At 28.8% G+C, this 27,763-nt stretch overlaps 1 protein-coding gene across 1 annotated transcript in view; it reads right to left on the reverse strand.

The window, feature by feature from the left end:
* Nucleotides 1-21,248, reverse strand: part of LOC145832936 (uncharacterized) — a 96,162-nt gene extending 74,914 nt beyond the window's left edge. Inside the window, exons 1-33 of the mRNA XM_082940138.1 lie at nucleotides 21,046-21,248; nucleotides 20,526-20,688; nucleotides 19,837-20,029; nucleotides 19,381-19,577; nucleotides 18,867-18,999; nucleotides 18,574-18,632; nucleotides 18,370-18,441; nucleotides 18,140-18,272; nucleotides 17,388-17,523; nucleotides 16,826-16,980; nucleotides 16,496-16,580; nucleotides 16,166-16,356; nucleotides 15,759-15,846; nucleotides 15,099-15,289; nucleotides 14,536-14,624; nucleotides 14,127-14,280; nucleotides 13,586-13,683; nucleotides 12,173-12,356; nucleotides 10,660-10,760; nucleotides 10,256-10,409; nucleotides 9,884-9,978; nucleotides 9,172-9,340; nucleotides 8,523-8,626; nucleotides 8,032-8,188; nucleotides 7,016-7,110; nucleotides 5,483-5,654; nucleotides 4,348-4,442; nucleotides 3,546-3,699; nucleotides 2,426-2,520; nucleotides 1,881-1,981; nucleotides 1,087-1,160; nucleotides 767-788; nucleotides 140-256 (exon numbers count right to left, since the gene is read on the reverse strand). Of these exons, the coding sequence (XP_082796264.1) occupies nucleotides 140-256; nucleotides 767-788; nucleotides 1,087-1,160; nucleotides 1,881-1,981; nucleotides 2,426-2,520; nucleotides 3,546-3,699; nucleotides 4,348-4,442; nucleotides 5,483-5,654; nucleotides 7,016-7,110; nucleotides 8,032-8,188; nucleotides 8,523-8,626; nucleotides 9,172-9,340; nucleotides 9,884-9,978; nucleotides 10,256-10,409; nucleotides 10,660-10,760; nucleotides 12,173-12,356; nucleotides 13,586-13,683; nucleotides 14,127-14,280; nucleotides 14,536-14,624; nucleotides 15,099-15,289; nucleotides 15,759-15,846; nucleotides 16,166-16,356; nucleotides 16,496-16,580; nucleotides 16,826-16,980; nucleotides 17,388-17,523; nucleotides 18,140-18,272; nucleotides 18,370-18,441; nucleotides 18,574-18,632; nucleotides 18,867-18,999; nucleotides 19,381-19,577; nucleotides 19,837-20,029; nucleotides 20,526-20,688; nucleotides 21,046-21,248 (4,229 nt within the window). The remainder of the gene's footprint in view (nucleotides 1-139; nucleotides 257-766; nucleotides 789-1,086; nucleotides 1,161-1,880; nucleotides 1,982-2,425; nucleotides 2,521-3,545; nucleotides 3,700-4,347; nucleotides 4,443-5,482; nucleotides 5,655-7,015; nucleotides 7,111-8,031; nucleotides 8,189-8,522; nucleotides 8,627-9,171; nucleotides 9,341-9,883; nucleotides 9,979-10,255; nucleotides 10,410-10,659; nucleotides 10,761-12,172; nucleotides 12,357-13,585; nucleotides 13,684-14,126; nucleotides 14,281-14,535; nucleotides 14,625-15,098; nucleotides 15,290-15,758; nucleotides 15,847-16,165; nucleotides 16,357-16,495; nucleotides 16,581-16,825; nucleotides 16,981-17,387; nucleotides 17,524-18,139; nucleotides 18,273-18,369; nucleotides 18,442-18,573; nucleotides 18,633-18,866; nucleotides 19,000-19,380; nucleotides 19,578-19,836; nucleotides 20,030-20,525; nucleotides 20,689-21,045) is intronic.
* Nucleotides 21,249-27,763: the final 6,515 nt, after the last annotated feature.

Below are 27,763 nucleotides of genomic sequence, written 5' to 3' on the forward strand. Positions count from 1 at the left end.
TCGTGCACCAGAACAGTTTAATGTAAATCCAGGACATGAAACTAAAGGTTTTTGAAGACTGGCTATGCTTTTAGACAATTGAAACTACAAAGTTGTGAACCATTAAGTTTATATCTTGTTTGCAGCTTCAACAACAAACCTTATGAGCTCGGTGACGATCTCTCCCTGTTTTCTGCTCATCCTTTTGTTGAAGTGGTAAACGAAAGAGATGTCCAAAAATTCCCGCGTTTTATTTGAATTCTCACACTCGAGTGCGCTGTTCAGTTGTAACATAATTAATTTGATTTTTACATGTGCTTTGTCGTTAATAGTGTTATAATAAAAGTATTCAAATGAGACATAAATTACTAAACTGTTAAAGTTTGTTAAGTTTATTGATTTTAATAAATTTATTAAAATAACAAGCTATTTGTTCTATAACATATTGATATAGAATTTATATCAACTTTATAAAAAATAAGATTTGTTAGCTTAAAAAGCTTTTAAATAAGTGTTTTAAATATTTTCTTTTCAACAATAAATAGTATAACTATATTGTTGAAAGTTATATGTACATATATATGTATATAGTACACATCTATTCACTATTTCAGTAATAAACAAACCTTAATCTTTATTGTTTGAAGTTCCATAGCACCAAATAAAAAGTAAAAAATATAAAACTATGTAGTATAGACATTAAAGAACAGTATTTACCAAAAATATGTACAACTCATTTTTATTAACAGTGATTATAGTTGATTTTTATGAAAAAACTCAAACTTACGGCGTCAACACTTCAAGAAGATCTGTAAGGAGAGAAAACAGGTTTATTAATTAAGCATTTTACTCTAAATTAAACAGTAAATTCCCAATAGTTTACAAATATTTCAGTAATTTCTCTTAAAAATTAATGTTTTCATCAAACGTAGATATAAATATTTTATTACTAGTTTCTTGAAAGCTAAACTCAAAAATGTGTTTTATTTAGCTTTTATTTAACATTTTTATTTACAAACATGAAAAGTATATTTTGTAACAATATAACCATTATAATTAAATATTGTATATATATTTTTAGTTCGGTTACCACATTCAAACACAAACCTTGCGTCTTGACTTCCTTCAACGCGACGAAGTTGGACGCCTTGCCGCTGTACGTTTGTATGACAATCTCATACCTAGAAACCATCATTGTTACATATTGTTACAAACTATCTAAATAAAAAGTTTCATGTACGTTTGTATGACAATCTCATACCTAGAAACCATCATTGTTACATATTGTTACAAACTATCTTAATAAAAAGTTTCATGTACGTTTGTATGACAATCTCATACCTAGAAACCATCATTGTTACATATTGTTACAAACTATCTAAATAAAAAGTATCATGTACGTTTGTATGACAATCTCATACCTAGAAAATATTATTGTTACATATTGTTACAAACTGTCTAAATAAAAAGTATCATGCGCGTTTGTATGACAATTTCATACCTAGAAAATATTATTGTTACATATTATTACAAACTGTCTAAATAAAAAGTTTCATATACGTTTGTATGACTATCTCATACCTAGAAAATATTATTGTTACATATTGTTACAAACTGTCTAAATAAAAAGTATCATGTACGTTTGTATGACTATCTCATACCTAGAAAATATTATTGTTACATATTGTTACAAACTGTCTAAATAAAAAGTATTATGTACGTTTGTATGACTATCTCATACCCAGAAAATGTTATTGTTACAAGCAACCTATTGTAATAAAAAGTATCACGCATGATTGTAGTTATGTATGGCAGTTTTGTACGTATGTTATAGAGTTTTTTGAAACATACAATCTATCTGTTTATAAAGTATCATTTATAATTGTATGACTGGTTCGTACCTGGTATCAGGTCTGAGGTTGGTGAAGTAAACCTGGCCTATCGTGGTTCGTTTGCTCTGAATCGGGCTTCCTACCAGGTTACCATCCTCGAATAGTTCCAACTGTGAAAAAATAGTTTGAATAATTTCAAGAGGAACATACTATTATTTCAGCGATAATAGTTTTAATTGTTTTACTAACTACTTTTGTTTAAAACAGCTTTAATTAATGCATGGGTTTTATTGCAGTAGAAAATAATCTATCATATAGTGTTAAACTTTGTGTTGTATTTTTTGAAAAATAGTAACTGTTAAAAACTATTGTCGTTTTAGCAATTAATTTAGTTTACCTTTTAAGAATACGTTTGTATTACATCGTTTAAAACACTTATTAAATAAATAACTTTTTTATGGCTTAACTTACGTTATATACATATAATGAGATCAGTTAGAATTAACTTTACAGTATTCAAAATTCATACTAAGAATAAAATAAAATAAAAACAAACTAACAATATAATAATATAATGTAAACTAACAATATAATAAAATACAAATAAAACTAACAATATAATAGTTCCAGTCACCCTTTGCTAGTTCGAAATTAATTTTTGCAGTTTGGAAGGTTGTTTCAACATTTTCAATAGTTACTGTAGCTGGCACTATAGAAATACAAAATGTTTTAATTCGTGCTTTATTTTAAAACATTATTCCTTAAAATGGTGTTTGTTAGCTTTTATTACCCTTTTTTGTTGCCACAATTAAGCGTTTTAAGTTTTTTATAAAAACTATTCAAATTTGAAACTTGGCTTTTAATAAATGAGCATCAAGGTTTGTACTTCAAATTTAGTTTAACAAAAAATAATTAAAACGGTTATAACAAATGTTTAAATAGCACCTGATTTTAAGGAACTTATACAGTTGAATGATTAAATAAGTTTGAAAAATTTAATAGAAGTACGTTCATAATTCAAACGTTTAGACAAATTACATAAAAATTTCTTTTCAAACAGTTTTACATAAAACCTTGCAAAAACTAAAGTGTTTATTAACAACAGATACATGTTAAATTAAAAAATCCTCATATTTCTTAAAATATTCAAATTAAGTTAATTAAGAATTACTTTTAAAAGGAAATTAAGTCGATTATTTTACTCTATGTTTTCTTTTGCGGTTTAAGTTTTATGTAAAACTAATTACGTTTGAAACACCTTTACACCACATTTTATAATTATACTTATACTTTAATTAAAAAAAAAATTAAAAAAAATGTTTTTGGTTTTCTACAAGCAAAACTTTTTTTGAAAAGAACTAAGTTTCAAACAAAGTTGTCTATAAAATAAACTAATTAAACTTAAAATCAAAAAGTTCACTTAAAAGTGTAGGTCATGAATATTAACTTGGTTTCTTAACACACACTATATACTTTATGTATTTGAAATAATGAATTATAAATATCAAGTCTACGACGACCAAATGTATGCAAAATGCTGAAGGTAAAATACTTTCACATGTATTTCATACTGACAAGTTTTATAATTGTTATGAACAGCTAATTTACTTAAAATATTGCAATTCACTATCATTAAACAAAAACAAATGTTAAATACAAAATCTTTGAGTTTGACTATTTATAAAAAGATTATTCTTTACACTGTATATTTGTTTAAATTATTTTCAAACTAACAAGTTCTGAAAGAGTTGGGTCCGGCCACTAGTACGTACTTATCAGCGTACAGCGATGCGTTGTACAATCTGCCAGGGGTGTAACCCTCGAATTTCATGGGGGTGTTGTCCACTATGCGGCGCTGTTCAACTTCTTGCGTTTTCAAATCCAAAATCTAGTAAAAATAGAGTTTGTGTTTATTAACATTTTAGATTACTAAAAATTTTGTACAAGTAATACGTTAAGTTGTTTGTAAGATTTACCAAACATTCTTTCAATGTTGTCACATTAAATATATAAATTACCGTTAACTGAGGTAATCTACTCTTTCCTTCAAAATTCGATTTAATACTTTTCTCTGAAAATGACCACTGAAGGTCAAATATGTTGCTAAAATTGATGTTGCAATATTTATGAAGAGGAAGTAAGAACATTGTTTTTTACAAAACTAAAGTTTGCAAAATTGATGTTTACGAAACAAAAAGATTATCTAAAGGTCAAGCACTACTTAAAAAGCTATTTTTTTTGTTTAAAAGCTATACTTATATTAAAATTTATAAAGAATTAGTCTATATATAACTAACAAAAATATTTTTCAAAACATTTTATAACGAGAAAACCTGTAAAAAAAAAAGCTTTTAAATATTCATTTAATATTACAATTATCTAAACAGTACTAATTTTTTTTTCATAAATTAATGAGTGATTGAAATAACTAATTTAAAAGTAAATAAGTTGACTAACGTTGTTAACGTAAAACTTTTGTACAAATTATATACTTTACTTCAATTAAAAATAGTTCCAAGAAATAACTAATGCTAACCTCAAGCAAAATATTGTCTTCGTTTTCGAAGTCTTTCGGAGGAAACACAACAAAAGAAGTCGTTGTTATGTTCTTTATCTTTATTTGGATGGTGGCTGTAAATAAAAATACCTTGTTATCTCATATTTATAAATAAACGTAACATTACCGTTTGATTAACGAAATTGTCATTCTTTCTCAGGTATTTTTAAATCGTTTAAACCTAATTAAGTTTGCACAAAACAGATAAAATTGAGAAAAGTTTAAGTTTTATTTTTAATGACAAAGTAATATACGTATTTGGACTTTTTTTTTGACTAACAATTTTCGATTACCTGCATTTCAAAACTAAAGTAAACATAATTGTTCGCAGTGTTGAAGCATAATTTTTATGCTTTTTAGTCTTTAATTATTAAGTCTTAGCGTAAGTTTGTTTATATATAATGCACAAATGGCTACAAACGGTAAATATTTCAACGTTTATCGACATAATATTCACTCAAAACAATAAAATAAAAAATGTTTACGTATAAATGATGTTTTAGTTGAAAGTTTTTTTTTAAACAAATCCTGTTATTACAATACTCCATTGAAAATATAAGGGCTTATTTTAAAAGGCAATGTTTGCTATTAAATCAAACTACTGTTTTTATCTTTTCTAACAATGTTGAGACTCAGTAAACAAATTAAGTTACAATTTAGATGCATATTTATATTGGTGAAAAACAAAAGTTTTAAGTTTTATCACTTAATTAAAGTTTCGAGTGTGAGTTTGACAGCAGAATTATGTTAATAAAGAAACAAATTTGTGTCAAAAATTTTAACCACAATAAAATATAAATATATAGTTAAAAATAAAACAATTGAAAAAGTAAAAAACTTAAATTTAAGAATACTATCTTAAAACTATATAAAGAATCCACTTGAGTATTCTACAAACAAAACAGTTTGTTTATAAGTTTTAAAGAACGATCAACAAAACGTTTACTACGATAGACTAAATACAGGATAACTGTAAAACTAATAAGTTTTTACGAGAAATTTTTTTAATTAACTTTCTTGAGTAAACATCACTGTTGCTAAACTACCACCAAAATAGCAATATGATATAGTTGTAATGTTGTTATTATGACGTCATAGTAACAACAAAACTAACATGTAACGCTGATGCCGTATAAGTAAGTGCTTGCGTACAATTCACCGCTGTTTGTTTTTATTATGACGTCATAACTACTATACGGTTCCACGCCGGTGAATGTGACGTCACTATCGGTTGTTGTTTGAGAATCGACAAGACGCTTCAGAGGCGACGTTGTGTATAGCTCCACCTGTGAGAATCAATTGTTTATTATCAGATTATTTTAAATTTGATATACTGGTCATTTAAAATGAAGAACACTTTTTTGTATAAATTTGGAAAATGTTTACAAGCACTTTTATTATAGGAAAAACTTTATTATAACGCTTAAATCTAGTTTATTTTGAACATACACTTTAATTTTTCCTAAACAATTTTTTTTATAAATCTTATTTAAAGTATAAATTAAAGGTTCTGTATTATTAAAAAACAAAGATTTAGTTTAATAGTAGCATTTCTTTAAGATTACATAGGTTAAATCTAGTATACAAAATTATTATTAAAAACAAACAAGGTCTTTCACTAAACACATATATTTTTCAACAATTTTCATCAGTACGTTACAGTTGTTACAAAATAAAGAAAATATTAGAATATTAAAAATTATAACTAAAAACAAGAAGTACAGCAACTTCAAATGCAATAAAAACATCCTCAATATTAGAACATTTAATTAAAACTCCTAATTGTGGAAAAAGTTACAATGAAATGAATTTTAGATTATTAAGAAGTTTTAATAATATTTATGACCTCATCAAAATTGATGGCATATACATTCATTTAAATAAACCAAAATTATGCAAACAGAGAGAATTTGATTGATCGTTGTCCTTGTTTCAGTTAATTAGAGATCTTATGTTATGCTTAAATGTTTATTTAGAATTTTGATTACTTTTTTGTTTTGCTTGATTAACTAATTTCTGATGCAATTATAAGGCTATATAAGTTAAATATTTTCTTTATTTTGTAACAATAGTAACACACTGAGGAAAACTGTTGAACTATATATGTGTTTAGTAAAAGACCTTGTTTGTTTTTATAAAGTACAGTAGCAGACTAATGTTTAAAATTACTATTAGTCATGTTGTTTAAACAATAACTTGCATTAAGTAAAAAAAAAATCAAGTATTTCTTAACTTTGAAAAATTTAATTGATTTAGTTTAAAGCGCGTCGATAGCGTTTCAAATATTATTTTTATTTGTTTTCAAATCACAACGCTTAATTGTCTGTTAATTTAAAAGTTTAAACAAACCTTTATATAATAACAAACCATAAACATTTGCGCTCTAAAGGTTTTTCGTTACATATTGTAAACTGGACGGTAATTTAAGTTACAAGGTTTAAATAAAATTCTATTTTAAAAATTCGTACCACGAAACTTGAAATCAGTTACATGAAATCAATTAAAGCAATTAATACTTAAATATATTAAAAAATACTTTTTTGTAAACTTTTCTTGAATATACGCTGTAAGCGTTTGGTCAACGCATAGAATTTATATAAAATATTATATTTAATGCTTTATTTATAGTATAAATTTAAAATCAAACCGTGTAATCATCCCAGTCTCCGATGGCGAAATCGAAGTTTAATTTAATTGTTTGATCGTTGTATTCGTAATTCACCGTTTTGACAGGTGCAGGTTCTGTATAAAAATATAAATAATTATTTAATTGCAAACTTATATTTAAACACCTTGATATATTGGTTGCGTTTTTATAACTTTCATTTAAATCGTTTAAAAGTTTCTTTTGTTTAGACAAGTTTCTGTTGTTAGCTATGCTAATTGTATCATCTAATAAAACCTTAATAAAGTATTAAATTCTTGTGTACTAGTGAACAATCTAACAATTTATTAACGATGAGGGTTTTTATAATTAACGATTTTTTGTCTTTGTTAACAGGATAAACAGCTTTATTTGTCTTATTATAAATTACTTAAAATATTTATAACAAAATATTTGTGTTAACCAAAGTTTCTTTTAAAGTTGTGTTTAATAGTTACATACATAGTACTTATTGTATTTTAACATAAATAAAAAATTACAAAAAGTAAGTATAGTTATTTTCTAAAACAGAGTTTATAACGTATATTATATTTTATAAAACCAGACGTTTAAAAAACTAAAGTTGCAAATATTTCATGCGAAGAATATATATAAGTTTCATTTTAATTATCGGTAAAAAATTGTACTAACTCTTGAAGATAAACTAACGAGTTCTGGTGAGCACGGATAATTTGTTGTTAAATATATACTTATTAAATATATTTAATGTTAAATTAAAATTTTAAATACATTTTTTGTTCAATTTTTTTATAAAATTATAATAAACTAACGAGTTCTGGTGAGCACGGATACTTTGTTGTTAAATACATTTTAATTAAATATTTTTAATATTAAATTAAAATAATAGATATATTTATTATTTTATTTTTTTGTAAAGTCATAATAAACTAACAAGTTTTGGTGAGCACGGATACTTTATTGTTAAATATATTTTAATTAAATGTGTTAAATATTAAATTAAAACATTAAATATATTTTTTTAATCATAAAAAACAAACGGGTTCTGGTGAGCACGGGGCCGACAAGGAACGAATCGAACTCGGTATGCAGGGTCAAGTTGTACTGTCTCCCTGGAACTAGGTTGCTAATGACAACGGGATCCAACGACGTGATCTCGCGGAAGATGCCGAACGAAGAGTTCTTCGCGTCTGTCAGCTGAAAAAAGTTTCAAAAAAATCTGAAAACTATTTTGAACAGCAAAGGTGTTTTATCAATGCTTACACTACTTTACTTAAACACAACTTCGAAATATTTTTTAAAGATTGAAACACTATTATATGTTTTGGTTTTAAGAAAACAACAAATAGAGAGATCTCAACTACTGAATCAAAAATAATAAAATATTTTAATAAAAATTGAAATACTTTTAATATCAAATAAAACCATTTTGGAATAAAATTTTATGCTCATGCACAGATGTTATACTCACAATAACGTGTAACTTATTTAGTTAATTAGTTCTGTTAGAACAATTTTAAAGTTTTAAAACCTCGATATAAGGATAGTCTTCAATGTTCAAATTTTGAGGCGGAACGATCGTCAGTGACGTCATAGTTATGTTTGTGATGAACATTTCGTAAACTTCCTTTTCATCTGTAAAATTAATCAATTATTTAGAATTTTTGATATGAATAAGTAATAACATTAACACTACCAAGTAAATTTAGGTATAAAAATACATAGTTAGAACTGTTTTATTAAATTTTTGATGACTAAAATTTTTGTGTCTTGATTAACAATATAAATAGAGTCTGAGCTTAAAAATTATAAAATACATTTACAAGTTGTTCGTACAGCTACTAATCTTTGAACAGAAATGCTTTTTGAAGGAACTAATATCAACAACAAACGTTTAGTGAATGTTCCCCGTGAAGCTTAGGTAGCTCGACCCAGCTACTACCAACCAAGAAATTTTCACATTTTGCTTATAACAAAAAGACATAAAAATAAATTAATACCAAGCTACCATGTAAAATAACAGTAGAATAAGCACAAACAAGCTAAAAAACAAACGTTTGGTGAAAATTCCCCTGAAACTCGAGTAGCTGGACCTAACAACCAATAAAAAGACGTAAAAATAAATTAATACCAAGCTACCATGTAAAATAACAGTAGAACAAGCAAGTCAAAAAACAAACGTTTGGTGAAAATTCCCCTGAAGCTCGAGTAGCTGGACCTGTCCCCGCTGACGGTTTCGATCAGCAATTCGTAACTTTTGTTTTCTTCCACGTCCTCGAAGATTGCCGTCCCATTTTCCACGACGTCCTCGTCCATGAACTCCCTGCCCGGGTCCGTGTACAGTTTGACCTGTGAGGAGAAAAAATATTAATATTTTGTAAAAATAATGAAACTTAAGTCATTTTGATAAGATTAGTGTATGGATTAACTTGTGTTCGAAAAACTAGCAGTCATAATGTCAGCAAACGTATTCAATTGATTATTTCGATTTTATTTGTTCTTTAGATTGTTTGTTGGTATGTAATATTAATTGAAACCTGTAAACAATCTTTATTTGGTATGTTTTTTAACTTAATACAAACTTTTACAAATGGCTACAGATTTGTGCTTAGTAAACTGTTTAGGGCTTTACTAGATATCTAAGAAATTTGGCTTAAATAACAGTTCTAAGTTTAAATTTTTTCTCAAAAGAAATGCGCCTAATGAAACAAAAATGCTTCTAGTCAACTACTTGTTTAAAAGATATTTAAACTAGTTCATATATTTTCGTTGTGAATAGTAAAAACTTGAACAACTCTTAAACTTAGAGTTAAGCTTCCATTCTTATAACAGTTTTTGTATAAGAATTTTGAAATAGTAAATTTATTAATGAAAATTCTTCTTAGTACTTACGTCATAATAGTCAAAATCTCCTTCCACGATTTTGAACTCGAACTTCAAGTCTCCGTTTTTGTATTCGTATGTCAACCAAGTTACTGGCAGTGGCACTGAAAAAAGTTTTATATCAAAATAAATCATTATTTGTAGGGACTATTTTTACCATTTGATTCTTAATGTTGTGCAACACTGTTGTATTAAACATAAAATTTAAATAATTTGTGTGCAATAACTTATTTTTAAAATGAACAGTTTACAAAACGAAAACAATCTTTATAAGCTTAATAGTAACCGAATGAAATTTGTTTGTTTAAAAAGTAAACACCGAAATGATTAAAGTTAATAAAAGAACAATTAATTGCGGAACAGATATACAAACAAACTCACTAGTTCTCACAGATACGGGTCCGGCTACGTAGCTACGAACATCGGTATGAAGGGACACGTTGTACAACCTTCCGGGGATCAAGCCTACGAAGTGGAGATCTCTGTGATCGACAATCTTCAAAACGAACTGGTCCCTAGTGATCAAGTCGCTCACCTGGGATTGAAGCATCATGTTAATATTGTTGTTCATTGTTATTTTATTATTTTTCAAGCAACGTGTGTATTATTTTGTGTTCAAATATCTTCAATACGAGTGGTAAGATTGCTTACCTTGAAGTTGGCATGTAACAACATGTTTTCATCAACAACTTCTAAAGCTTTTTATAAAATGTGGTTTAAACCAAACCTTTCTTTGTATACCTTTAAAAAGTATACTTCTAATTAATTAAATTGATTTTTCTAACCTCAACATAGGGATTGTTTTCAATAATGAATTCCTTCGAAGGTGTCACAGTAAATGAAGATGTTGAAACGTTGCTTATACTGATTGTCATTGGTGGTACAGCTGTTGAGGTATTATTGAACAAATATTTTAAATATAAATCAACATATTTGACAAATTTGATAATAATTGTAAATACGTGAAACATTATAGATACAAGTAGTTAAAGGAGTTATGTATGAAGCACAGCAATAAAAGGTAGTTTATTCCGAAAAAACACATTTAATAAAACAAAACAATGTTTTAATCTATTGTTTGAGTTGTTTAGCTCAAATCACGCATGTTTTTAACAAAAAAAAAATCTAGCGCACAGTATACACTTATCGACTTATTACAGTTAATAATTGTGACATTAATTGAAGTTAATCAGGTTCAAGTTGAAAATATTTTGTGTAAATACTGTTATGTCTTTTTACACAGCAAAACGTCACCTTTGTTTAATTTAGATTAACTTTAATTTGGGGGCTGTTGAGTTTACTTAACTTTGTTTCAAAACAACTTAACAAATTAGTTAAACCGCAAACGTAAGCGTAGTTTTTATTATCTGAGTGTAACTAAATATAAACAAATTGCCAAATATTATTGTTTATTAATAAGCCAGCCGAGTTCGCTGTTTGTGCCGATTTCAAACAATTTAAAGAGCTTGTTTATATTTTATTTCGGAAACTATTTCAAACAGGCTTTGTTTATACTGCTTGCTTTAAAAGGTCAAACAGGTAACTTTTTAGATGTAAAAATATATTAAAGTAGTTTTTAACAAGTTTGCTCAACTATGCAAGGTTTATAATTTAATGACGGTTTTTGATTAACTGAAAAATACCAAAACTGGATATGAACAATAGTTTTTGAAATATACAACAGTATGTTTTTCAATGAAACATTTTAAACTAGTTTAAAAGGCTGAAAAAAAAGTAATCTAAAATACTAATGAAAAATATAAATGAACATGTGAGTCAATGGCTGTAAAAGTTTATAAAGTTTTTAAAGCGTAATAAGCTTAATATATTTAAACTAAAACAAGTGGATTACAAGTTAAACCACTGAATTAAACTTATGAGACTGATTAGTAGTAAGTTGATTTGAAGACTTCAACTAAAACAAAAACGACGATGTTTTTGATAAATTTTAAAGCACAATAAATTTTAAGCTAAAGTATTTAGTTGTAAATTTAACTATCAATCAACGAGGTTTAATAACTATGCTTTTAGACGAAATAAAGAACATTTTTAGTTTAAAAAAAAGAAAAAAAAAACTTAAAATTTACAATAATAAAACTCAACATACGAGGCTTAAAAAGTTAGACTGCCAAATTAGGTTTATGAGACTAATAAATAATAAGTTGATTTGAAAATTTGAATACATTTAAAACTAAATAACGAGATTTAACCAAAAAGCTTTCGATAGAACAAATAATTTAACTTGGACTATTAAAATAAAATGTTCTTTAAAATTAACAATAATAAAATTCAACATACGGGGCTTGACAACGATGTTTTTGATGATCTTCTTGGCTTCCGTCCTGTTCACATCTCCGCTCACAGTGGTGACCTCCAGTTCGTATCTGATCAGGGGCTTCACCGTTTCAAAGCTGACCCGACCCACGTTTGTAATTTTACTGTCCACTAGTTGACGGTACATGTCCCTGGTGTACAGGTCCACCTGAAAGTTGTGAAAATATTTGTAAAAAGTTTTATATGTTTATTATATAAAATATATATATTTTTATCAGTATGTACAGAGTGACCGGTAATTTATACATATTGTAAACTTCAAGTTATCTTATAATTCTTGTCATATTAACTATATGTGTTTTTATCAATATGTAGAGGTCTACTGAAAGCGGTAATTTTACGTATAACAGACTGGTCATTTTATAACAAAAATATTGTGTAAAAAGATTTTTTTTTTTCCCTAAATAACAACATAACTTTTATAATATATTAGTTTTCATCAGTTTTTACACAGTTTATTTTGTTGAAACCTGGTCTTAATTATAGTTTAAATCATAATGTATGATGTTTTATTTTAATAAAATATTTAACACATTGAAGTAGATTAGATAAAACGACCAATCTATGAATTAATTCCGTTAGCACAATCTTAAACTAAAGAAACGTGAAACGTATTTACTTTGGGCTTTCAAACACTTCATACTTATGAAAATTCTCAAAAACTTCACTTTCTATTATGCCCAAAATGTTTGAAGCTTAAACAACCTTGACAGCTTACATTGTTTTTGTAAAACAACATAAATGTTATAAAGCACGCCTTTAGTAGTTAATTATTTTCAATTTGTTAGAGAAAGTATGTTTGTTTTGACTTGTCAAAGAGTCAAAATTAAGACAGATGTTTATAGTATTTTTTAAGCTTTACTTATTTGCTTATCTTTGACATATTTTTACATACTCTAGTACACTACGATTTTTAAAGTATGATAAGTACACATCTGTTTTTTACTTAAAGACTGAACAACTAGTGTAACTAATAACAATAAATTTTAATCTACTTATACGGTAGACGGATTTAGAAATAAGTTTTGTGCAGTGCTACTTAATTAATCAAAGCTTGAATATTTGTTTACACTAAAAATTTGCTTTATATATAACTTTACAGTTTTATACGCATTATTGATCTTATTTAACTTAAAAACCCTTGACATTTTATAATTATATTTGGTAGAAAAGTTTAAAAAACAATTATTCTTAAATTATTCTATTAGTATTAGTTTATCAAGACCACAATTTAACAGCATACGACTAAATAATAATTTTTTGTTTAGCTTTCATAAAAACAGTCAAAGCTTGAGCAAAATTTGAGAATTTACAAATGGAGTAGTCAGATATGTTTAATCTATATAAAAGCTCAATGATTACGTCATAGTTACCTACCTCATAATAATCCCAGTCGCCGCTGACTGTATCAAATCTGAATTGAAATATTCCGTCTTCGTAAAATATTTCTATATTTTCCTCCACTGGCAATGGGTCTAAATAAAAAAATAAAAAAAATTTTTTGATATCAAAAGTAAAAAAAAAATTATAGAACTGTTGGTGCTTAAAATTTAATACAATTTCGAACGTTTAGATAATCGTTTTCTCTTGAGAATTAAGAAGGTATTTAGGCTATTACTTTATTTAAAATTAGTGCCACTTATTTCAAGTAACAAGCATTGAACTTTTAATTCTTATAACAGAAAAGTCTTTAAGTCAAAATTCCTTAGTCATACTTTTAGTTATACTTGGTTGTCGTGTTTTTATTAAGATCATTCAGTACACAATTTAATTAACAAAAATAGAAAAAAACTACGAGGTTGCGTACGTATTGATATGCAGCAAAACACTTTTAAAGCCTTCTGTTAATAACAATCCGACAATGTAGCTTGCTAAAACTAGTTGTTGGAAAGTTTTAACGAGGTTATAAAAAACTAACAGGTCCTGACGCTTCTGGGGCCAGCTAACAAATTGTCGTCCTGTGAGTACAGAGAAACGTTGTACAACCTTCCTGGAGTGAGGGCAGTGAAAAATATGGGGTAATCCAAAACGATGTTCCTCTTATTCACCTCGTTCGTTGTCAGGTCCATTACCTGTTGGTTTGTACTTAAGTTGGATATGCATATTGATAAAAAACATTAATAAAAAAACTCTTACTTATAAATATGAACAAATTTTAAGCTTTTAAATAAACTGCTTATAGTGTTTTGCTAGACTTAATTTGAACAAACTGGTTGTATTAAAAAAATGCAAAAAATCTCAGTAGTAAAGAAAAAGTGTGCTCAAAAATTTTCGGCGAGGTTCTAATAAACATTGTAGTTTTGAACTTAGTTTTAATCAAAACGAACCTCCACATACGGATTGAGGTTGCTCTTGAATCCTCGAGGTGGAATGACGTTGAAGGATGTAGACGTCACGTTTGTCACGTGAATTTTAACTGGAAATTATTTTTAATGTTCAGTACTTTAAAAGTCATAAAATTTTACTTTAAAATTTTAATAACTAAATAAAATTAACTTTAAAATTACTTGATCCAAACATTGCTAATTTAAAAATTGAAACTCCAACTTAAATTATTTTTGTGAAGTGTTTTTAAAATCCGTACGTTTACATATCAAATATTGAAAATTCACAATGTTCGAAGACAATACGAGAAATAAGATATTGGTTGAAGTAATTTTTTTTTTCATTCCTTTTAGTTATAAAAAATTCTAACTGTTAAACCTTCTACTCAAACTACTTTTGTTACTTGCTTTCAATACTACATGACCTCTCGCATCTTTACGCACTAGTGACGTTACGCATCGTTTAGTTACGCATTTGTGCGTAAATTAGTGAGAGGTTACTGTATATACATTTTTTCATATAATTACCTCATATTTATTTATATTTAAACATGTTTTATACTCACAAGGTTCCGGTTGTTCGAAGACGATCTTCACCGAAGTCGAAGTCTCGCTCCTCAGTTCGCCTCGTTGGGAGAAAATGTCCAACAAGTAGACTCCCTCCTCGGGGATCGGGAACCTCAATCCCGTTTCAGGAGTCGATTTCTCCCAGATCAGGTATCCGTCCTCGCCGGTTCTTACGAACACCAGCACGTATCTGTTTAAAAAATAGTTGAAACAGTTTCTTTGTGTTGTTTAAAATTAAGTAGACTACAGCTGTATATTTATTAAACTTGTTTTTTTACGAGCACCAGTGCGTAGCTTTTTTAGAAAAAATCACTAGAGTTAGTTACAACAATCGTTTGTTAGGTAAAAACCTGTTTTACAGTATCGTATTTGTGTGATTTAGTATGTGTACTTTAAATTCCTTGTTGTGATAAACAACTAAATTGGGCGGTTATTAAGAATCTCAGCGATTAGCTTAAATCAGAATTTCAATTGCAAATAAGCTTTCAATATACTAATTATGATGTCACAAACCCGTAATCAAACCTTAAATCAGAATTTCGTAACAAAACCAATTATTGTTTCTTGTGCGGTAAATTAATCACGTTTTAAAATAACACTTGTTATTTAGTTTTTACCGACAAATAAGCTTTAAATATACTAATCATGACGTCACAAACCCGTCTACGTCATCAACTGGGTCCCACGTGACCTGAATTTCGTCATCGACGACTGACGTCAGCACGTTTGTTGGTGGTGGGGGCGGTACTGAAAAAATTAAGATAATTAATTATCAATATTTTTGAAGAAAACAATTTAATCTCTTGATTATTAATACTACTGAAAAAATTTTTGAATTAGCTAATAAAACTTTTCATTCACGACTTATGTGACAAAAAAAGTTAGTAATTTGTCAGTAACATTAGTAGTTAATGTCAGAACGTAAGTGGCACAAACAATTTTTTCTATTTCTAATGCAGCTTTTATAAAAAAAAAATGTCAAAATCCGTTTTGAAAACATAAGGCTAACTCGTAAAAGTCAATTTTTTTGTATTTAACGACTTGTAAAGTTTAAATAAAAACAAACCGGGGTTGTCGGGCTTGTAGGGAATTTTGAACACCGTGGGGTTCATGCTGGCCAGGTTGCCCATGGTGGACCACATCTCGGCGTAGATGATCCCCTCGAAATCGCCCAGGCTGACGTCGACGAACGTTTCCGGGGTTTTCCGGTCGAACAGGATCTTGTTAGTTCCGTTTATCGTCAACCGAACTTGGTATCTGGAGAACGATTACAATATAATTTTTTTTAATAAACACATGGTGAAACAAAGTTATTTGTTTCAACACTTTCCTTGCCGTTAATAGCAAAAATATCTAGTTCAGCTTAAATTAATAATACTTTGACGTTTAAGCGTACCCGTTGGCTCTTTCTACGGGCTCCCAAGTTATTTGGATTCCGTCTTCTATCTTCCAAATCGTGAAGTCTTCAGGTGCTTTTGGAGCTGTTGTTTTGTAAACAGTTTTAATTTCACTTAAAGTTTATTTAAAAAAGTTATAAAGTCACAATTAGTAAAGTTACAAAAGTGAATTTATATAAAGTTGTAATTAGTAATAAAATTATAGCTTACAGTTTACTTTTTATAAATATACACCTTGCGGCTCAGGTTTTCACACCTGAGTCCAACATTGCGCAAAAACAATACAGCAATGTTAACCGAATAAAAATTAAAAAAAAACAACAACATACGTAACGTAAAGTCGACGGTTGCTCTGGACACTATGACGTCACCGCTCTTGTAAGCAATGGCCGCCTGATGCTGGTATCCGGACTTCAGTTTTCCGACCGTGATGTCGTAGACGCTGTTCGATTTCACGTCTACTATCTCCTTGTATCCGACTTGTCTGAAAACATTAGGTCAAGTGAGTTTGGTGTTGATTTTTGAAGTTCTTGTTTTGCATTTGACTAAATCTTGGTAAGCATGTGTCGAATAAACTTCGTTGTAAACAATATACTCTATGTTGAAACAGTCATGCTGTGGTTTACGTTGTGAGTTTGTTAGTTATCTTTATATGATAGCTGATAAGTTTACCCCTTAGTCCAGTGCTTAGGTTTTTGCTTTAGATAGTTACAAACTGCTTATTAATACAAACTTTCTGCTTTCAGTGCCATCAAGAAAGTGTATGTAAATTTCTGTATAAACATAAAAATTATCATTCTAATTTTGTAAAACAAACTTTCTATAAAAAAAAGTAGATAAATTTCAATGCAATTTTTAAATTTTTAAATGCTTATTAATACAACAACAAACTTTCTGCTTGTAGAGCCGTCAAGGAGGTGTATGAAAATTTCAGTGCTGGTGACAAAAGTGTCTTCGGCGCCGATGACAAACTTCAGCACCGCCGTCTCCTCGTCAACAATCTCAACTTCCAACGGGCTCTTGTACGCTGTTGTTTTCATTTGACAATTTACTAATGTTTATATTTAGATTGTATTTTTGTAAATAATTGTGTTAACATTTTTCATTGACGATTATAAAATTGATTTTGTAAAAGTTATACAGTTGTACAAGTTCCGCTTCATGCTTACTTTATTCCAATACTATATATAAACAATATTGCACTTTTGAACGGGATCTTGTACGCTGTTGTTGACGATTTATTCACTTAAAGTGCATGTTACATTACCTTTTTGTAAGTAGCTTTTTAACATTTTTAAATGGAAAATGGAAACTTTATGTTGTAAAAACGATATAGTTCTAAAAGTTTCGCTTCTTGCTTATTTGACTTTGAGTCTATAAATATGAAACAGTGTTGCACTCTGCAACAACATGAGTTTTAAGTTTGATAGCATAAGTTAACAATTTCTACAAGTTTAATACTGACCGTGACCAGTATAGTAGTAACAACAAGTTTGTCGCTAAACGTCGAAACTTAAAACAAAAATAATTTTTACGCAACAGCATAGTTTTGATAACGTGATACTGTACATTTTGTTAATAGCATATATATATATATATAAAGTGACGTACATAGTAACTTAATAATAGTTCAAACAACTGACCGGTAGTAACGAACAGCTTGTCGCTGAACATCGAGATGTCCTCTCCCGATTTTGCTCTGACCTCCACCTGATATCTGGTTTCGGGAAACACGTCGGTTACCTCAACCTTGTCCGTATACCTGACTTCGAACGCCTGAAAAAATGTTAAAAAGTAAAAACTCGCTTAAACTGCTTTAAACAAAAATTTACTCAAGTAAAATATTTAAAATATTTATTATATTTGAAAATACCTGCACGAGATCAAGCTCGTCCATGACTCTGACGACGTAAGAAGTTGCCCCTCTTACCCGATCCCACGAGAACTATTGAAAATTTTAACAGATTAATTTTTTTTCATATACATTTATATATATATTTAAAGATACAAATTATGAAGCTGTTTGGTTTTAATTGTTGTACTCATACTGAAAAGTAGACAAAGTTTGAAAACTAACTGTAAACGAAGTTGTTTTTATTTCGTTTATTCTCAAGTTTAGAGGCTTGTCCAATACATCTGTTTTATTGATATAAGATAATTACTTTTTCAAGTACTTTGAATTTTTTTTAAGCTATAGCTAAATTTGTCTAGTTGTTTTAAACAAAGAAGGTATAAAGCATTTATGTATGTATTTCAAAAGTTTAGAATTATTCATTTATAATAAAACGAATAGTTTAAAATGCTTTTCTACTTGTTTATAATGAGCATGAATCTTTTAGCTACATTTTACTTCTTCCTATATATACTCACCAAACACAAGGAACTTGTTGTGTGGTTCACTCTTTTGTTTGTAGCTTACAGTGACCACCTGAAGCAGGTATTGTTGACCTGGTATCAGTATCTCCCCTGCTATGTTCCACACAAGATCGGAAGTTGCGTTTATCTGTTAAAAGTTTATGTCTACATAAGCATAGAACTTAGCATACTTTTTAACGTTCAGTTACAAACACAAATAATTCATAAATTTTTTAAGTAATGTAAGTATGAAAACAAAAGTTAACAAAAGTGTTATCGATTAAAACCTTAAATGTGTCTTCAACTTCAACGCAGTTTGTATTTTTCACGTTAAAATCATTTTATAGTTGTATTAATAAAAGTCAACTCAGAAATAACATCAATAGTTTTTTTTTTCAAACTGTTAACAACCACTCACTACAGTAGTAACTTCTTCGCCGATGGTTTTTTTAAACTATTAACAATCACTTCTTTTTTTTTAATTTTTTTTTAGAAAACTGTTTTTTATTTTTTATTAACAATGACTCACCACAGTGGTAACTTCTTCGCCGACTAATATCTGACCAGCGGGTGTCGTCGGAACGAACAACAACTCGTAATAATCTTTTCTGCCCTCTGCTGGCAGAAACTGTATTTCTAAGACGTTCGAAACCGCCTCCACCGAGCCGCGAACCTGCGTCACTCTTGCAGGTCCTGTAAGTTGTGACGTCACAATGCTGTTAAGTTCTTACAAAGAAATACTCAATTAATGTAATCAAGTTAAAAGTCTTTACGGTGTTACGTTGAATAACTTATTAGCCTTGAGATTAAAAAATTTAACTTCAAAAATTAATAAATAGTTTTACTGTTAGCAAAGATGCTTCAGGATGTTTTTTATTCAAATAAAAGTTTTACTTTCTATATATAAACGGCTAATTTTAATAAATTTGAGTAACCAAAACAGTTTTATTTATAGTTGCAAGTAGATTATAGTTGTTGTACTAACTTGTATAGAAGGTAGACACGGATCCAAATTCACTCGCTATGTACGCGCTCGAGTTGAAAGAAGCCACTGAGAACTTGTACTCGTTGCCAGGAAACAAGTTGTATGCAGTGAACTGGGAGTCGTAAGCGAAGAAGGTCCTTGTTTCAATGGCAACAGAGTCCTTGAACATCCCGAAAATTCTCACGATGTAGCCCTGTAAAACAGTTTAAGAATATTTAAATGCGAGCTACTAGTTAAGTTAGCCTTTTTATCAATTATAGGTAGCTTGTTAGCTTTTTGGCACATTCTTTATTATATAGCGCTGTGAGAGGTAACATTGTTTAGTGTAAGTGACAGTGTAAGTTATATTTTTTTTTATAAGGTTTAAGTGCTTAATGAACTCTACAGCATAAGGTTCCAAATTTAAAAACATATTTATTAATTTTAAATCGAGTTGCTTACAATCAAGATTGTTGATAGACTTTAAAGGCTTCATCGTTTTAGCGTATAATTTTTTTTTAATTTACTCTTTTCAACCTACAATCACACGAAACAATTTTATTTGCAAACTAACGGCAGCTTGTTCGCCATACCAAAGGTTGTGATAAAGTTTTAAAGTTTTTTAGAATAAAAAAAAAATAAAATAAAAACACTCTACTAAAACTAGTTGATTGTTTTTCAAAATTAACTCTAAATTTTTTCAAACTAACGGCGGCTTGCTCGACTCGCTGCCACTTGGCAGTTATCGAATATTCGTCAGAGTTCACGAGCTCCAGCTCCCTGGGAACGTCAGGAATGTTGACGATGATGCTTTCAACGCGGTACTCGTCAGATACGAGCCTGTCTGCTTGAGTGAACACCACTAACAGGTATCTGTGGTTCAAAAGTAACACAACTGTAAATTTTGTGCATTAAAAGTTATACACATTAGTTTTATATGTATTTGTAAGTTAGTGGTCCGCTCGAGTGAAAACCACTAGCAAGTATCTGTGACATGAGTGAGTTAAGTTGTTAAGTAAATTAAAAAATAGAATGTTTCTATTTGTGTTATGTGTATTTGTAATTTTGTAGTAGTCTGTTATGAAAACAAAATTAAATTTTGCTTACCCAAAATTATAATAAATAAACGTGAATTAATTTTACAGTTTTCAAGATGGCAGTTTTACAGTTATTAACGATAATTAAAACAAACACTAATTACTCGAAATAAAAACTTAAAACGGAATTAACTTTTTGCTTTCAAACGTTCCCGGCAGGAACCCGGTTATGACGTCATCTTCGTTATCGCTGACGTCAATCCTCAGTGACGTCACGTTTTTGTTCAATACCTCATCGTACATTATGACGTCATAGTGGGTCGACCTTCCTCTCGCCCTGGGAAACCGAATGTTCATCCCCCCTTCGACAAAGTTGTACTCCAAAGACTCGATCATTGAAGGCGCTGTGATTGTCAAGTATTTATTTTCTCTTTAGTTTACTGTATTATTTTTATTAACTGTTAAACAATAGGTTTTCTCAAAGCTGTAAGCAACTGCAAAGTAAAAAGTAAGTTTTGATCATTGCCGGTTTCGTGTGGGTAGGTTGTCAAATAGATATTTATACTTATCTAAAGTTTTTTTAGGTGAATGCTCCCTTGTCATAGTTAATCATTATTTATTGTTGCCGTTTGTAAAATTGTATTTTTTCTTTTAAAAGAGTTTTAATTTTCAAAACATAGTTGACATTTATTCTTAAGTTATTTTTAAATAAAATTTTCAGTCATTAATGGTTCTTTGAAATACTTTTGAAAAATAAAATAGTGAATAGGTTTAAAAGGTTTATACTAAATGAGTGTAGTTAAAAGACTTGATAGAAAATTTATTTTCTAGAAAAAAGTCTATAAAAAGTAAGTAAAACGTAGTTTAGTTAATTTAAGCAAACTGACTCAACAAAAATGTCTCTTAAATAAGCTTAGTATTAGTTTGATTAAACTTTTATTATTGTTTAAGAATTTGTCAATGTTTAATAGGTACTTCAAATTTTGCAACAATAAGAAGCGAATTAGGTAGACAAACTTTTAAGTTTTTAATTTAATACAACACTTTTTGAATTTACATAATACAAAGTGTTTCATTAAATTGCTTCGGTCTTTTTAATTTTATCAAACTATTAAAACACATTCAAGTAACTAACTATTTTGAGGTGTTTATATGGACAAAACTAATATATCAAATTGCATTCTTTCAATAAAAAAGCTTTATCATAAATCTAATATTAATGTATAAATTCAGTAGATAAATTATTTTTTAATATAATGATTTTTGTATCTGCGAGCATTTAAACTGGTTTGGACGTTTACTTTTATTTATCTTATAAAACCATGATTTATGAGGTTTTCACCACATTTCAAAAAACATATATGGGCGACGGTATAAATTTTAATGGTTTTTACTTCCTGTCTACTTTGAAAAAAAGGAAGTTTTTTTTTAAGTATTAATAAGCGTAATTTGTTCAAAAATTATATTCAAAATAATATTTTACATAATACACGTTAAAGTAGTTTTAAAGAAGAACCAAAGTAATTTCTTAAAAGTGTTACAAACAATCAATTGCTTTTAAAAGTGTAGATTTAAATAAAGAGCTGGAGTACTTTATGAATGAAACAAAAGTATACGTTAAACGTACACTTTAATTTTGTTTATATTTGTGACTTGTATGTTGTCAACTACTTAGCAACTTACCAATTATAAATAAAATAAATTACCATTCATAAAAAGGTGAACGGTGATTATTCAGCACATGTGCAGCAAAACCAAAAAAGAGTTACTACTATTAACAAGTCAAAATAATGCTAACAAACTAATCAAACTTAAAAAAACAACACCAGTACTTTTATTAGAAAATTCAAAAGGGACAAGGTTTAAAAATATATTTCAACCCGTGTCCATTTATTTCAAACATAAAGTTGTACAAACAAACTAGTCTGAAAACTCACGAATACATAACAACTAACTGGTCTGAAAAGGGTAGGCTTCAGACACGTTGCCAAGCAACTCTCTGATGGACTGTATCTTCACGGCGTAGTGGGTTCCGGGGGTCAGTCCTATTTCCTGATGCTGCGCCAACTGGACCACCAGGACCGACGTCTCCGACGGACGCGATAACTCGTACAACTGGAATATAATGAAAATAAATAATAATAAAATACAACTTAAATATCTATAAAACTTTTAACAACTAATCGTATAATTGGAAAGTAGTAAAAGTGTGTAGTAGTAAGTTGACAAATGTTTCAGACGGCCAAGAAAACTCGTAAAACTGGAAAATATTATTAAAAAAAATTATGAATAAGATTTTCGAAGAAAAACATTTGAGTAACATTTTTTGTTAACAACCGTATGTTGTATACTGAACAAAATTTGAAAGCGTTTACGACTTTACGGTAGTTTAACTTTAAAATCGGTAACTGATGTTTTTTAAGGCTTTAAAGTCTAATCGATTTGTTAAATTACTATTGTATCTTTACTATTGTATTGTAATATACTAGCGTATTATTTTTTATAGATATCAGCACATTAAAAGCAATTTGGACAATTTTCGGATTTGGCTTAAACAATTGCTTTCTAGCCGTGGCATAAGCAACATTTGACATTTTATTTTTCTGATACAATTACTCTTTGGCACACGACAGTAGACCGGCTAAGAAATAAATTCCTCACTTAAACCGCAAAGTAAAGGCATTATGACGCTACAAAGTGGAATTTAAGCCGCGAATTAATCCTTCTACGTATATGTAACATTTCATCATCCTATATGTATGTATGAATGTGGACCCTAAGGGCTTTTGAATAAGATTATCGTTCATTTTTGAAACAAAGAACCAATTTACTGGAATAAAGTATTAAATACTAGTTATTGTTTTAGTAAAATCGATTAGAGTGCTTACTTTAAAGTATCATTTTTTTTTTGAGAGTTCTATTTGAAGTAATTTTACATCGTTCATGCTGTGATTTAAAACTTATATAACTATTGATGAAAATAAATAAATATATTGGCTACTGTTGCATATTGCGTTTAAATACTACACTATGAGTTACTATAAGTTAACAAAGTTACTTTACACTGAAACATATGTTAATACGTTCTAAATACCTTAGTTTTACTTGGCATTTCAATTTGAAATAAGCTAAATTATTCTAAACTGATTGATGCTTACTTTTGTTAAAACTAAGGTTTTATTAGTTATTTCCATCTAAATTTTTATCGGTTGTTGCAAAAATGTATAAAATGTTTAAAGTACACAAAAGGCATAAAATATTCCGAACAGAATTATATTTGAAAGTTTACGATAGTTTACTTTATTAATCATATAAATGATTGTTCGCAAAACTTTTAAAACATTAAAATGATATTTTGGATTTACCTACATATATAGTAAACTTATGAATGAGACAGTTATTTACGTAGCAAATAAATTTTACCTTGGTACATAAAAAACTTCGTGTCCTTAAAAGTAAAATTTTACGTTGTAACATAATTACGACATGTAACATAATTTGGGTAGACTGAACACAAATTACCTTATTAAGTGAAACATAAAACTTTTAAGAATGTACTCAATAAATAGAATGTCGCAAATTAGACAAATTGTTTGTGGATGTTTGAACTTTGCCGTTGTTAAAATTTTTAATTAAAGTATTATTTACATACTTTAAAAATATTTAATTAAACTTTATACACATGTTTCAGGTGTAAAATAATTTTTAATTTGATGACCAAATCGTACATGTTTGTACAAATTACTTTACAAATTTAATAATAGTAGCTGTTTTAAATAACACTTTGATTTATTTGTTGTATTGCTTTTACGGTACTAGCCAGTACGACTTGTAAATGCGATCAAATTTTTAATTTATTTAAATTTATAAATTACTTCAAAAAGTTAAATTGCATAAGTTTTATTTAAAATCAATCTATTTAAGTGCTGTTTTATAATTTCTTTTTACTTTAATAGAATTTTACAAGTATGCGCTGTATACAAGCATGGGAAAATTTTAAGTACTTTTGTACATTAAAATTCTTTTATGATCTCCTTTAGATATCGAATTATTCAAATAAACATTTCGTAATTCGCTTAAACACGCAATTATCACACAGGCGTCACGTAAAATATGTCTTATCGCGTTTTTATTAAATTTTAAGCGATTTTAAACTTTCATAGAGCGGTGATTAATTCTGCTATATTAGATTTATTAAAATCAAAGGTTCAATGCAGTATGTGGTAAGATTAGCTTTAAATTAAAAAATCTCTTTTAATGTTAATGTATAAAAAAAAGTTTAGTTTTAGAAAACTAAAAAATAACTTTACTTTTTGCAGATAACGTGAAGAGACTTATAAATTTATTTTACACAATAAAGACAAAGTATGTATTTTGTAATTAACAACATTTGTTTTTATATTAACAACATGCATTTAAAAACTTTAACATGTGTTAATACACCATTTACTGCAAATTAAACTACGTTTTTCACTTTTTTGTGCACTGCTTTCAAAGTTAAAGTAGTTTACTTATCAAAACATACTAAAAGATAGTCTTTAACTGTTGACTTAAGTAAAATACTTATACAATAAAGATAAAGTATATATTCGAATATTGAAAAACACTTTCGTTTATTTATAAAAATAATCTTTTACCTGTAATCTGTAACTGTTGACATCGGAAAAATATTTATACGATGGAGAAGAAAAATATATTTGTGTACTTGATAACATTTTCGTTAATTTATATAATCAACTTCTCACCTGCAGTCTGTAACTGTTGACATCTGAAACCCTTCGCCATCTGATCATTACAGAATCGTTAGTAGCTCTTGTTTTTACTTCTACTGGTGGATGAATATCTGAATTGAAAATAACTGACTAAAATAACGTGCTTTTTAGCTAAATATGGTACGTAATTTGAAGGAAAGCATATATTTATAGTTTAAGTACTTGTAGTTAAAAATGCTTGTAAGTCATTCTAGATTTTTGCTTGAGTTTGTATAAAGCGACAAGCAATTTTTTCCGATTTTTTTTAAGGAAAGTTTTGCTACATGTTTACTAAAAACTAAAGTTTGTAAACATGTCGTGATTTGCGTTTGAAAACCAAAAAATTTTACAAAAGACCGCAAGAGCTTTTTTGAATGTTTCGTCTACAAAACTACAAAAAAAAGTCACAACTAAAAATTAAAAAAAAACCCAAAGCTCTGTTTGCAGCAGAATGGAGCTCACACAAGATGCCCATCACTTTATTTTCCGAAAATTTAAAAAAAAAAATATAAACAATATGATTCAACCACTTGCCTCTGCACACGAAAGCCCTCTCTGCGGCGGTGTGGAGCTCATACGAGATTTCAAATATTTTGTTTTCCAATTCCTCCGCATCCTGGATCGTCATTAGGACCGAGTTGCGTAGCCTCCTTACGTGATCCATCTCTTGGATCGCTTCGTTCTGGATTTCGATATCAATATGTTTACCAAAGAGCAATTTGAATGCTTTGTTCTTCGTAGGTTATGCGTTTTTTTTATTGCTTTATACGTTTTTATTAACATGTGGCTATGTATAAAAGTAGAACAGAGCATCTCACGCTGCCTTTAAAATTAATCTTTTTACGCTAAAATATTATGTTTTAAAAGTTGAGCTTTTTAAAAGTGTAGATAGTATAACAGTACAATATTCAAAACTTTCGAATTTTTTTTTATAACAAAGTCACGACACTCACCCCAACAGCTATGGCGTGAATGGTCGACGGCCTCGTCCTCAACTCCTGCTCGTAAGCTCTTATGACGTCATTCGAGTCCGATGACGTAAGTACTATGACGTGCACGCCCGCGCTCGCCCGAGTGCCCGTGACCGGTTTCAGCACCTCATACGTCACTTTGTAGTACGCTGTGTTGAAACAAGTTCAGTTAACTTAATTGAAAAATGTAGTTTTTATTTGTTCAAAGAATGCAAAGTCTTAGCAGAACTTTGAAGAGATTACGTGTAGGTATTTCATAGGAAAAATTGGTAGAAAATACTTTTGAAGTAAAAAACTAAAACAATTTTTTAAACCCAAAGTTTATTAGTGCAGTTGTGTTTAAAGTACGTGTAAAACCTTTACTTTTAACATGTACTAAAATTTTAGCTATTGTCTTTTGAAATTTTAAACAACTACATCTCAATATTTATATCACCTCTTCCAAGTCTTGATCTCCTTGTTCTCTGCGGAGAGAAGTCAACATTGTTGAGTAACTCGTAAAACTTTTGCTTGTCGTTGTAGTCGTTGAACTTTATTTCCAAATCCGCCTGATTGCTGTACGTCACCACCGACACCTGTTCATAGTATTTTATTTTTGTTAATTTGAATGGCGAAGTTTGTGAGTTTAAAATGTAAAAAAAGTATATACCAGTAAAATAATGATTTTTTATTGTAAAGTTGTAAAGAACTGACAAGCGCAAAGTAAACTAAAAGTTTTGTCGAACAACTGAAAAAAATGCATCATTTTGAACCTGAGTGTCATCCGGCCCGTAGGACGCCATGTTCATGTAGTTCCTGATGATCTTCCTGAAACTTTCTCCTGTCCTCTCGTCCACGCTCCGGCTCGTGTCGACCACGAAAACGACGTCCGCGAAACTGAACTTCTCGTCAGGGCACAACCGGGCTGTGTACAAGTATGATAATTAAAAATATTACGAAACTATATATATATATATATATATATATCATAGTCATACTATACGCTGTTTGGTACTTGGTTATGATAACGGTAAATTGAATACAACACAACCGGGCTGCAAGTATAAATTTAACTAAAACACTTTAAAGTCGTACATTAATTAAACAATTTCAGATTGAGAGTTTTATTCAACACGGTGTTTCATGCAAACGCAATGATCACGATTAAAAACTCCATAAAGTAAGATAGAGAAAGGCATATATACTAAAC

This window comes from Thalia democratica, chromosome 4 (assembly GCF_965202585.1).
Source record: "Thalia democratica chromosome 4, ktThaDemo2.hap1.1, whole genome shotgun sequence".
Taxonomy (NCBI): Eukaryota; Metazoa; Chordata; class Thaliacea; order Salpida; family Salpidae; genus Thalia; species Thalia democratica.